Here is a 13,042-nt window from a genome sequence, read left to right on the forward strand (position 1 = left end):
AGACACGGTTCTGGCCCTTGACTTCAGTTTCCTGTCAATGTAGACCCTGGGAGGCAGCAGGTGATGGCTCAAGTAGTTGGGTTCCTGTCACCCACATGGGAGACCTGGATTGAGTTCCCATCTTCAACTTCGCTCCCAACCCCTCTGTTGTGGGCATTTGGGGAGTGAGCCGGCAGATGGGAGCTATCTTTTTCACTTTCTATCTCTCTGCCACTCAAAAAAAAAATTTGCATTTTGTAAAACTTGGAAATTAGGAAAAAGAATCACCATGATCCCAAAATACCCATCACCAAATATTTGGTGCCCCCACCCCCATTTTTTTTCCTCAAGGATTTCTTGTTGTTTTTAACAATTTCAATCATGGTGCAAATTATAGTTCATATTTTGAATTTCTACCTTGCAATGCAGCCATAGACATTTATATAACATAGTTTTCATAATGGGTTTTTACTTTAAACTTTTAAACTAAAGAGAAATAATTTTCTTTTTAAATACAGAAATACCTCACGTTCTCTTTTAAAAATTCCAATTGAAATGGACATTTTTAAAAAGTGTAAATCTCATGTAATTCTGAGTCAAAGGTTATCACTGAGTATTTCAATAAATTAGATTTTTCGTGTGCAAATAAACACATATGGACTTTTTAAATTAAAAAAAGGCATTGGGTTACTTTATAACTTACTTTTTTCACGTAATTATACATCATAAATATGTTTCCACTTCAGTAAGTATAAGCAAACACAATGTTTTTCAAGTGGCTGCACAGATTTAATGGACTACATCAAATGTATGTTACCATCTAGTTCTGGATATTTCTGTTGTTTTCTGTGTGTGTGTGTGTGTGAGTCTGCATCATGTGAATTAACCATCATTTTCATAAACATGTGGCTATTTTGGATATTTAGGTACTCATTCTTGTTTTTTTTTTTATTTATTTATTTTTTTTTTTTTGGCTATCGTAAATAACAATGTCTTGAAGATCTTCAGGCATATGGCTTTTCTCATATTTTGAATAATTTCCTGGAGTGGAAGGATCGGGTCAAAGGGCAGGGACGTTTTATGATTCTTGATTTGAATCACCAAGGTGCTTTCTCAAAGGGGTGTTTGTGCCAATTCAGATCCTCCTGGCAATGTGTTGGTCCCAGTTTCCCACCTGCTGCCTGGGACCTACAGGTGGCTGAGTGGACAAGAAGACATTTTCCTGAAGAAACTGGACCCAGGGGACAGGACTGAGGGAGGGGAGATCAGGCATGGGGAATGGAGGCAAAGGGGAGGAGAAAGAAGTGACACAGAATACCCTTCTGCCTGTCAATTTTTTCCAATTGAGAAAGTAATTCATGCTGTTTGTAAAAAGAAATCCAAACTTTTCCACAAACATTTTAATGCTGAGCCCTCCAATGGTAACAACAGATTGGGTGTACTCTTCCAAATTCTTTCTTTTTAAAATTAATTAATTTATTTTGGAAGTGAGAGAGAGACAGAGAGATTCCCCCATCCACCATTCACTCTCCAAATAGCAGCTGTAAGGCCGCCACAAAATACACCAAACACCGGAGTAAGGGAGTCAGGAGTCAGAGAGGAGAGAGAGGGGAGAGAGGGGAGAGAGAGAGAGGGGAGAGAAAGGGAGAGGGAGAGGGGGAGGGAGAGGGAGGGAGAGAGAGAGAGAGAGAAGTAGGAGCATCGAATCCCATTAGGATGGGGGTGGGGCTGACATTGGTGGTTGTGCCATATGGCCACCTGGCTTCCAGCAATGGCGGTGGGGGCTAGAGACTAGGGTGGTGTCCGGGAGTAGACTGCGCCATAGATAAGACTACACCATTTTACTAACAGCAGTAACAGCCAAGGCTGGGCCAGGTCAAAGCCAGCAGCCAGGAGCTTCATCGGGGTCTCCTACATGGGTGCAGGGGCCCAAGCACTTGGGCCATCCTCCACTGCTTTCCCAGGCGCATCAGCAGGGAGCTGGCTGGGAAGTGAAGCAGCGGGGGACTCGAACCAGTGCCCCTAAGAGATGCTGGCGGCTTTACCCACTATGCCACAGCGCCGGCCCCCAGAATATTTCTTACCGATGCTAAGGCACAATCTGTTTCTTGTTTTTAAAGAAATGGTTTCACGCTCCGCTGGGCCACATTCCCACCGGGGAACGCGTCTCAGAAGCCTCTGGAATGAATATGCGAGGTGTGCAGATAATGGGTAATATCTCATCCGAATCGCTGCCCATTTCCCCTGCCAGGGGTCAGTTCCTCCAGGGGAAGGCCTTCTGCCGCCTCAGGGGCGCGCTCATGGGACAAGAGGCAGCGACGCCAGGCGCCGGGAGCCAACGGAGGAGGCCTGCGGCTGCCCCCGGCTCCCTGGGGGTCTCCCTGGGGCCCTCCTCGCCCACTGCTCTCAGGATTAACCATCGCTGCCAAGTGCAGGAAGAACTGAACGCACTGCCTCGGGGCAAGGCCGCCGGCAATTCCCCAACGCGCCCGGCCAGGGGCGGAGCCCTCACGTGAGGCCCGGCCTGACTCAGTCCCCCAGCCTCTGCAGAACCCTCTGCCGACCCCGTGACTCAGTTTCTCCATTCGCTCACGCGAGCCAACAGCGTGAAGCACCGGAGCGGAATGCGGAGGGTGCAGCCGACAGCTTCCCCGCGGTGCGTGCTCTCGGGCGGGGCCCCAGAGGCGGGAGGGGATGCTGCCCAGAGAGCGCCTCCTGGGCGCGCCGCGGCCCGGAGGTGAGTGCGCGCGGCCCGAGGTGGCCGACTCTGCCAGGTGCACTGGCGGCATGCCTGAGGAGATGCCGCCCGAGACCCGCCTGTCCAGGAGCCCACTGGGCCGTGGACATAGAGAGACTTCCAGGGAGACGCCCGGTGCCCGCGTCCGAGGACGGCCAGTGCCCGCCGCCGGCTGACGCAATCAGGGGCACCCTTGCTGCATGCCGGTGCTGGGGAAACCTCCCCGGCCCTTGCATCACTCCTGCCAGATTTGCCACAGAGGAGGAGCCGCACCAATCAGCGGGCGCGCTGGGTCCGGGGCCGGCCGGTCGGTCACCCAGTTAGAGGGCGGCGCGGTTAACCGAGAAGCAAATCCCGAAGATGATTGGCCAAAGGGGGATTCGCCCCGCCCCAATCACCGCGGCAGCTGGCAGCGGGGGGGCGGGGCTTTCCGGCCGGAGGGTTTAAAGGGCGCCTCGGTAGGGTCCCCTCAGCTGGAGCGACCGAACGGTGCCAGGCCAGGTGTGCGCGTCCGTCGGTCCTTCCGTGCCCGCGCCGGAGACCAGCCCCGGAGGCCGCTCGGGCCCGTCCCTGAGCCCGGCACCATGAAGCAGGAGTCTGCCGCCCCGAACACCCCGCCCCCCTCGCCGTCTCCGGCGCCGTCCCCCCGGGAGGACGGCGACCCCCAGGCTCTGTGGATTTTCGGGTACGGCTCGCTGGTGTGGAGGCCCGACTTTGCTTACAGCGACAGCCGCGTGGGCTTCGTGCGCGGCTACAGCCGCCGTTTCTGGCAGGGAGACACCTTCCATCGGGGCAGCGACAAGATGGTGAGCATCCGACCGTGCCCCAGGGGCGAGGGGCGGGGAGGCGGGCGGCCGTGCCCTCTGGGCCGAAGGAGGGGAATGTGCAAAGCCTATCAGGAACCTGTGGATCGTTGATCGGATCGTTGTGCTGGCTGCCAGTCTGGGCCACTGCTGCTCCAGTCCGGGGATTTCTCCCAGATCCTCGCATGGCGCCCTGGGACTCTGAGGGCACACAGAGAGGGCCTGCCTAGGCCCAGGCCAGCAGGGTGGAGCAGGGTTTAGCAGGAGTTCTTTGCACTGATGGCAAAGCTGACTTATGACCTGTCTTTCTCCAAATCTCTTTTTCCACCCCAGCCTGGCCGTGTGGTGACCCTCCTTGAAGATCATGAGGTAAGTGCTCAAGTGAAGAGGAGGATCTTGGGCCTGCCGTGGGGGTGGTGGTGGCGGTGGCGGTGGCGGTGGCGGTGGCGGGTCGGAGCCCGTGGGCTTTGGCTGCAGGGTGGAGCTGCTCAGGAGAAGCACCTGAAAGGCCTCGTTGCAAGGCAGATTTTAACTGGGCAGGGTTAGAGTGGGGCCTGAGGTGCAGCATTCCTACAGCCTTACAGGGGCTGCCACGGGCTGCTGGACCACTCTTGGAGGAGCAACCCTGCCCTCCTTGGGGCTGCACCACCAGATAGGGACTGATGAATTGCAGCTGAGCCACTGGCACCCCCTCCTCCAGAGAGCAGAGTCCTGGGGCGGGGCCCAAGGGTGCTGAGGACCAGCAAGGAGCAATCCAGACTGACCCCAGGTGTCCCTGTTTTCTCCTAGGGCTGCACTTGGGGTGTGGCGTACCAGGTACGAGGTGAGCAAGTGACAGAGGCCCTGAAATACCTGAACGTGCGCGAGGCAGTGCTTGGCGGCTACGACACCAAGGAAGTCACCTTCTATCCCCAAGACGCTCCCGACCAGCCGCTCAAGGCATTGGCCTACGTGGCCACCCCCCAGAACCCTGGCTACCTGGGCCCTGCTCCCGAGGAGGCCATCGCGACGCAGATCCTGGCGTGCCGAGGCTCCTCCGGCCACAACCTCGAGTACTTGCTGCGGCTGGCGGACTTCATGCAGCTCTGCGGGCCTCAAGCGCAGGACGAGCACCTGGAAGCCATTGTGGACGCTGTGGGCACCATGCTGCCCTGCTTCTGCCCCACCGAGCAGGCACTGGCACTGGTCTGAGGGTCTGAGCCCTGTGGACATCGGGGCCAGGTCCCCACTCTAGTGCATAAATCGGACTCGATACAGCTAGAACCCACTAGGAAGACACGGGGGCAGCCGGGGGCTTCTCTTCCTACACCTGCCTGGCTGCCCGCCTGGCTCTGCTGCTGGACACTGACTCACTACTTGAAGCTTTACTTATTGCACCATGTTGGTGCGGTGGGCAGGATGGGGTTCCTGCCCTGGACACAAGGGTCCTGCTGAGCGGTGGCCCCACCCAGGCCCCTGGTGCCTGACCAGGTTCCCCCCAGTGCTGCTGCTAACCCCACACCCCACAGGCCTCCACCTCCCCGGGAGCTCCTGAGAACCTGATCCTCTGCCCACCCATTCCCCAGCCCTGCCGAAGCTCCCAGCCCACTGGATGAGGGGCAGCAGGGAGTGAGCGGAGGGGGCCAGACAAGGGCTGGGGCCCCCGCCAGCCCTGCTAATCCACCAGGTGCCCAGAGCAGAGCTGGATCTGATGCCTGGACACAAACGTTAAGACTGGGTCTGGGGCCTCTTACCCATTTGGTTTTATTTCTGTCCCCTGTCTGCCTGTCTGTCTGGGCCTTTCCTGTCTGTCTGGTCTGTTCCTGAGAGACTCATCACCCCAGGCCCCTGCACCTTCTTGTCTGTCCCATGCAACTACTCATAAATAGATCTCCCATTATCTGTGCTGTGCTGGAATACCCTGCTTGCTTTAGGTCGGGGAGGGGTGCTGGTGGGGGATGGGGTGAGCAAGGTGGGGAAACCCTGGAAGGCCCCTAAAAGGAAAGGGGCTCCTTCTTCCTCTCCATCCCTCTCCCTGGGGAGAGCAGGTTCCTCTCCCACCCACACAGTTCATGTCCTTTGGTGCGTGCAAACAGTGCTCTCTGCGTGTTGCAGAACTCGGCTCGGGCAGCTCTGCTTGGCAGCCTGGGGGGCCGGGACCCTGTTTCACCCTCCCCAGCTGCCCTGAGGAGTTGGCGAGCTCGGAACTAAGACCAGGTCTTCCTCCACCAGCACTGGGGCCGCTTCCTGACAGTGAGATTAGACCCGGCTTCCCACTAAGGCACCAAGCGCGTCAGGGTAGGGAGTGGCGATGCTGACAGCAGATGGCAGGGACCTAGGGCCTGGAGGACCTGGTGGTGTCCCCTTGATTCCAGGCTTTGAGTGCTCACGCTGTTGCCTCCTGGGGCCATAGTGTCAGCTGTTCCTTCTCCGTTACCCTCACCGGCAAGGACTCTCACCCACCCTGGAATGAGTCGCCAGGGTGCTGCTCGCTCACCTCCTACCTGTGCTGGGTGCTCCGCCTCCTGTCCTGGCCCCCAGGGCGGCAGATCACAGCTCCCAGACCTCAGCCTGACTCGGATTCCTTAACAGAAAGAGGCCCCTTCCTGCCACTCAGCTCCTGGCCCTGTAGGGGGGTGGGATCAAGAGGACAGGACTTTAGCAGCCAAAGAGCCCAAGTCCAAGCCAGCCCCTGCCCTCCCTGACCGGTGACCTCTGGGCATCAGTTGACTCTGAGCGGACCACACCGTGGATTGATGCATGAGGCAGGCTGTGTGCTACGTGTTGCACATCCGGTGTCCCCGGCAGGGTCAGCTCTGACCAGGCTGGGCCGCCGTTGTGCCCAGGGAGGCTGCCCATCTTGGCAGCCTTGTGTCTTGGCCCTTGATGGGAAGAATGTGGAGTCCAGCCAGATCCTTCTGGGAACCTGGTCAGGAGCAATGGGAGGAGGTGAGCGGCAGCTGGGCCCTGGCCTCTGGGCCGGGGCAGGGCCAGGCAGCCAGCTCAGAGCCCTGCTTTCTGCTGAGGGTTGACCGAGGCTGGGGCAGGCTGCTTGCCGTCTGCCCACGCCTGGCGTGCTTCAAGCCCTTTGTTCAGGCACCACTCTAGGCTCAGGATCCAGCAGTGGGGAAACCCTCCTCCTCCGTTCAGTAGGCAAAGCCCAGTGGGAGAGTTGTGCCCTACACCGTGAAAAGGACCCTAGGGTTGCTAGTGGGGCAGAGGGCTTTCTGGGAGAGGGAGCAGAGAAAAAGGATGTTTGGGGAGCAGGGAGCCAGGGAACTGCGTGTGCTTGCGGTGGGGGGAGGAGGCAAGGTCAGAGGAGCTGGCCCAGCGGGAGGGGCAGGGGGCAGGGGGCAGGGGGCAGGGCAGGTGGGCTGGCCAGGTGTGCTGAGCCGTGGAGGCAGCATTCCTCCTGGGTCACAGCCGGCCTCCAGTGCATTGGGAGCAGGGACTGCGGGCTGCTGTCAGGTGGAGGGGGAAGGTGGCCTGAGCAGAGCTGTGGCCGCGGAAGGGGCAGGAGCCTGCAGGTGAGCAGGTGAGGCCCGCGGGATTTACTTGGTGACCAGCGGGTGAGAAGGTGCAGACCCTCAAACTCGGCCCCAGTTCCTCCTCCTGTGCTCACCTCGCAGACTGCTGCTGACACCAGATGTGTGGGTTCCTAACTCAGTGTGGTTCTGACCCCTCTACCTGGACCCAGCATCAGAGCCTGTGGGCTGAGGGCTCCGTTCCAGAGACTGCCCCCACTTCAGGTGCGGGCCCCGGCCCCGGCCCCAGCCCCAGCGTGTTCTCCCGGGGTTCCACGATCTCCTCAGGTGTGGCTGATTTGCTCTCGTGGCTCACGAACTCAGGGAAACACGTGTGCTGCCTTATTGTAAAGAACAGCATGGAGGTGCGTGGGGTGGGGGAGGGGCTTCCATGCCGCCTCCAGGAAGCTTGTGTTTTGCTACCTGAAAACACTGTCCTTTTTTTTCTTTTCTTAAAGAAGCACTTTAAAATTTTTTATTCTTTTTTTTTTTTTTTTGACAGGCAGAGTGGACAGTGAGAGAGAGAGACAGAGAGAAAGGTCTTCCTTTGCCGCTGGTTCACCCTCCAATGGCCGCCACAGCTGGCATGCTGCGGCCGGCGCACCGCGCTGATCCAATGGCAGGAGCCAGGTACTTCTCCTGGTCTCCCAAGGGGTGCAGGGCCCAAGCACTTGGGCCATCCTCCACTGCACTCTCTGGCCACAGCAGAGAGCTGGCCTGGAAGGGGGGCAACCGGGACAGAATCTGGCGCCCCGACCGGGACTAGAACCCGGTGTGCCGGCGCTGCAAGGCGGAGGATTAGCCTAGTGAGCCGCAGCGCCGGCCTATTCATTTATTTTCATTTTATTTGAAAGGTAGAGAGAGAAAGATCTTCTATGTGCTAGTTCACTCCCCAGCTGCCAGGGCTGCAACTCCATCCAGGTCTCCCACACGGGTGGCAGGAAGCCAAGGACCTCTCGGGGAGTGCATTCTGCAGGAAGCTGGATCGGAAGCCGAGCGACCGGGACTCAATCCAGGCACTCAGATACGAGATACCGGCATCCCGAGCAAGGACAGTAACTGCTTCTCTACATGCCCACGCCCTTTGGGGTTTTGATGATGGAAAAGTCACAGCACAGGCAGGAGCGAGAATGGACAGAAAGGGCATGGTCAATGGCAGCAGAGTGGGCGGCAGGGGAGGGAAGGGGCAGGACCCCTTCCAAGTGAGGGTCTTTGCTACCCCACCAGGCGGATTACAGCATTCAAGATGAGTCTCTGTGACCTGCCTTAGAGCCGGGAGCCATGGATGACAACCAAAAAATCCACATCCTGAAGTCAGAGGGCGAAGGTCCAGGCAGGATGGCAGGGCTCCTGGTGGTGAGACAGAGCAGAAAGGGCAGGGCAGGGGCTGCCCTGGGTTGAGGTCGAGGCCTGGGGCAGGGGCAGGGGCAGCACTGCGATGTTAGGGGCGGGGGAGGTGTGTTGGCGTGGGACTCAGGAGAGATGCCCGGGCTGCAGTTAGAGACTTGGGAGCCATTCACTGGGAGAGGGTGCTGGAAGCCCTCGGAGGGGAAAGGAAGATCAGGCCAGGCCTTGCCTGAGGAGCCCTGGCCTGGTGGTGTGGGCAAAGCCGGAGAGGGCTTGGGAACAAAGGGCTGAGAGGGAAGGGGTAGACGGTCTGCCCTGGAGGAGACACACACACGTCAGGGGGACAGCGGTCGCCACAGCAGTGTGGAGAAGCACAGGGCAGGGCCGGGGAGCCGGTGGGAAGGAAGCAGGTAGCACTCAGGAAATCTGGCTGTAGGGGGGCAGCTGGGAGGCTGGGGTCTCAGTTGCCCTTTACACAGGGAAAACTGTTGGGGGTCCCAAGAGCTTTTGTTTATGTGGGGTACGGTGGCCTTCGCCTGCTGTATTAGACACTGAAATGAAGAAGTTTTTTTTTTTTTTTTTAAAGATTTATGTATTTGAAATGCTGAGTGAGCCAGAGAGGGAGAAATGAGAGCGAGGGAGAGAGAGAGAGAGAGAGAGAGCAAGCGAGCGAGAGAGAATGATCCGCTGGTTCACTATTTCACTATCCAAATGGCCGCTATGTCTGGTGCTGGGCCAGGCACAAGCCAGGAGCCTGGAGCTCCATCCAGGTCTCCCACATTGGTGGCAGGGGCCCAGGTGCTCCCCAAGGTGCATTAGTAGGGAGCTGGATTGGAAGTGGAGCAGCTGGGACTCATGTGGGATGCTGGCATCACTGACAGCTTAAGCTACCATGCCACAGCACCAACCCTGAAATTGAGAAGTTTAAAACATTCGTTATTTTATTGAAAAAAAAATTTTAATTTATTTGGAAGGCAGATCATCAGAGAGAGGGAGAGAGAGGAAAGATCTTCCATCCACTGGTTCACTCTCCAAATGCCCACAATAGGCAGGGCTGGGCCAGGCCGAGCCATGAGCTAGGAACTCCGTTTGGGTCTCCCACATAGGTGGCACAGGCCCTAGCACTTGGGTCATCTTCCACTGCCTTCCCAGGCACATTAGCAGGGAACTGGACCAGAAGCAGAGCATTTGGGACCTGAACAGCCACTCCAATCGTGTCACAACATCATCACATCACCCCATATTCCTTAGTTAAAAAAAAATACAAATGTGGGGCCTGGGGCTGTCACTGTGATACAGTGGGTTAAAGCCACGGCCTGCAGCACTGGCTCCCCACGTGGGTGCTGATTCGAGTCCTGACTGGTTCTGAGACCCAGAGGAAGCTCCAGGTTCCTGGCTTCGGAGCAGCCCAGCTCCAGCCATTTTGACCATTTGGGGAGTGAACCAGTAGGTGGAAGAACCTCTCTCTCTTGCCTCTCAAATAAATAAATAAATAAATAAATTTTTAAATATATATAAAAACAGTAAACCTGTTGCATGTTAACATCTTTTAAAGAAAAAAATTTATTTTCCAAAGCAAATTTAGTGAAGAATGATATTGTTTTATATTTTTAATAGAATGTTTATGTTATTTGCATTTATTTGAGTGACAGAGATTGGGAAAGGAAGAGAGAGAGAGAGGATTTCTTTGTCTGCTGGTTCACTCCTCAAATGCTCACAAACAGCTGGGTCTGGGTCAGGCCAAAGTGAGAAGCCCAGGACTCAGTCTGGGTCTCCCACCTTGGTGGGAGGGACCCACGTGCCTGAGCCACCACCTGCTGCCTCCCAGCCAGGGTTCGTTAGCAGGAAGCTAAAACTGAAAGTGGAGGCAGCACTTGAGCTCCCTGCCATACGGGGTGCGGGTGTCCTGCGCGCCAGCTTCACCGAGTTGTCAGAGGCCCGCCACACGTCGGTGTTAGCAGCTTCAGGCGCCCTGCATGAAGCCTGCTGCACACTCACGTGCCTCTTAGTCTGAGTGTGAAAATAACGTTGACCTCACAGACCTCCTGAGATACTTTTGGGGCCCCCAGGAGACTGCGTTAAAGCTCCAGTGTAGGAACTTTTTTTTTTTTTAAGATTAATTAATTTATTTGAAAGGCAGAGTTACAGAAAGGCAGAAGCAGAAGAGAGGTCTTCCATTCGCTGGTTCACTCCCCAAATGGCTGCAATGGCCAGACCAAGGCCAATCCGAAGCCAGGAGCCAGGAGCTTCTAACAGGTCTCCCACGCGGGTGCAGGAGCCCAAGGACTTGGGCCATCTTCTACTGCTTTCCTAGGCCATAGCAGAGAGCTGGATCAGAAGAGGAGCAGCTGGGACTTGAACTGGAGCCCATATGGGATGCCAGCGCTGCAGGCAGCGGCTTTACCCACTACACCACAGTGCTGGCCCTGGAACATTTTTTTTTAAGTGCATTTTTGGGGTTTGTTTTCTTTTTTAGTTGGAAGAGTCTTAAGCAGAGTAAAAAGGGGGTTCCCGCCGGCGCCGCGGCTCAGTAGGCTAATCCTCCGCCTAGCGGCGCCGGCACACCGGGTTCTAGTCCCGGTCGGGGCGCCGGATTCTGTCCCGGTTGCCCCTCTTCCAGGCCAGCCCTCTGCTGTGGCCCGGGAGTGCAGTGGAGGATGGCCCAGGTGCTTGGGCCCTGCACCCCATGGGAGACCAGGAAAAGCACCTGGCTCCTGGCTCCTGCCATCGGATCAGCGCGGTGCGCCGGCCGCAGCGCGCTGGCCGCGGCGGCCATTGGAGGGTGAACCAACAGCAAAGGAAGACCTTTCTCTCTGTCTCTCTCTCTCACTGTCCACTCTGCCTGTCAAAAAAAAAAAAAAAAAAAAAGGGGGTTCCCAACATTGGGCCACAGCTGTAAGACCACCACAAAACACACCGCACACTCGAGTAGGGAAAGGATTCCCGACCAACCGGGGGGAAGGGGCAAAGAAGGAAGAGAGAGCCGTCTGGGGGAACCCAGTCCTAATATCCCTTTGTCAGGGGGCGGGCAGGGAACTAGGAGCAACCAATCCTATTAGGGTGGGAGTGGAACTGACACTGGTCGTTGGGCCATGAGGTTTAGGACCAAAGCCTACTGTGCCACGTGGCCACGGGGCCAAGGCGTCTGGGGCATAGATGGCGGCACAGATAAGACGGTGCCATTTTACAAACAACAGCATTAAGAAATTTCAGTCAGCGGGGACCCTGTAAGGCCACCACAAAACACACCAAGCACCGGAGTAAGGGAAAGAGCTTATTGGGGGAAACACGGCAGACTGGAGGGAAGGGGTGAAGGAGGAAAAGAAGGAGAGCACAAGAGAGAGCGACAGAGGTCAGGAGACGGAGAGGAAGAGAGCGAGCCACACACACGTGTTCAAGAGCAGGTCCTGTTAAACTGCCAGGGTACAAGCAGGGAAGTGGGAGCAGCGAATCCCATTAGGGTGGGGTGGGGCTGGCACTGGTGGCTGGGCCATGTGGCCACCTGGCTTCCAGCCTTGGCGGCAGGGGCTAGAGCCTAGGGTGGTGTCAGGGTGTAGACTGCGCCACAGATAAGACTGTGCCATTTTACTAACAGACCCAGGGACCAAGAATCAGCGGAAGGATCAGTGAATTCAGCTGCCAGTTAATCAGTCCACAACCACCTGCCCTTGGCCTTCAGCTGTGGGAGACAGAAGCCCGCCATGTCTGGGTTGGCAGTGGCTGAAAGCCGCGTTGGGTCAGAGCTCAGAGGACGTGCAGAGCAGCGGAGCTCATTGTGGAGGTTTTTTTTATTTTTTAAGATTTATTTATTTATTTGAAAGTCAGAGTTGAAAGAGAGAGAGAGAGGGAGGAAGGGAGAGAGAGGGAGGGAGAAAGAGGGGGGAGGGGGAGAGAGAGGGAGGGAGGGGGAGAGAGAGGGAGGGAGATCTTCCATCCGCTGGTTCACTCCCCAAATGGCCACAACAGCTGCAGCTGCGCTGATCCAGATCCGGAGCCAGGAGCCAGGAGGAGGGTTTTTGTTTGTGCTGCGCTTTTCCTCCCCCTGCAGGGTCTTTTGTTCGTTTTGTCTTCTGTAAAGGAGACAAGGCTCCGCGTTTAGGGGGCCTTGGGTTGTGGCTGGGGCCGCAGGCAGCCTGTGGCAGCACCCGTGCAGGCGAGCGCGGGGCGAGGGAGGGCTGCAGGCCAGCCAGGCACCGGGACGGCGACGCGGGAGGAGCCTGGGACGCCCCCGGTTCCCCAGAAGAGTAGCGGTGTCAGGGGAGATGGTGTGGAGGAGACCAGCCTCCCCCAGGGCTGGCTCTGAGGGGAGTCCGCGTGCCCTACAGTGGAGGCTAACCTTGGTGCACAAGGCCAGGTTAGGGGTGGCAGCGGTGGCAGGGGTAGCGCAAAGTCCAGCCTCCCCACCACGGTCAGGTGCCCAGGGCAGGCGTGGTTCACCGTCGCGTCCCGGACGAGCGCCCCGGACTGGACAAGGCAGCGGTGGAGAAGTGGGGCGGAGCAGGGCTGCCGGAGGGGCGTGGCCAAAGCCTGACTGGCAGGGCCGCAAGCCTTCCTCCCCAGTCCAGGGCGCACAGCCGGGGCAGGTGGCCGGGGACCGCTCTCCTCTCTCTTCCTCTTGCCGCCTGTGGAGAGTCCCCACCAGGCCCGCCCTTCCTCGGGGTCTGCCCCAGGCA

General features: G+C 57.4%; 1 protein-coding gene across 1 annotated transcript; it reads left to right on the plus strand.

Moving 5' to 3' along the window:
- The first annotated feature begins 3,143 nt into the window (after positions 1-3,143).
- On the plus strand, positions 3,144-5,398 carry CHAC1 (ChaC glutathione specific gamma-glutamylcyclotransferase 1). The gene is made up of 3 exons (XM_002717785.5): positions 3,144-3,522; positions 3,853-3,888; positions 4,309-5,398. Exons 1-3 carry the CDS (start codon positions 3,301-3,303, stop codon positions 4,708-4,710), a joined length of 660 nt encoding a protein of 219 aa, XP_002717831.2. The 5' UTR covers positions 3,144-3,300; the 3' UTR covers positions 4,711-5,398.
- Positions 5,399-13,042: the final 7,644 nt, after the last annotated feature.

The sequence above is a fragment of the Oryctolagus cuniculus genome, chromosome 12 (assembly GCF_964237555.1).
Source record: "Oryctolagus cuniculus chromosome 12, mOryCun1.1, whole genome shotgun sequence".
NCBI classification, from domain to species: Eukaryota; Metazoa; Chordata; class Mammalia; order Lagomorpha; family Leporidae; genus Oryctolagus; species Oryctolagus cuniculus.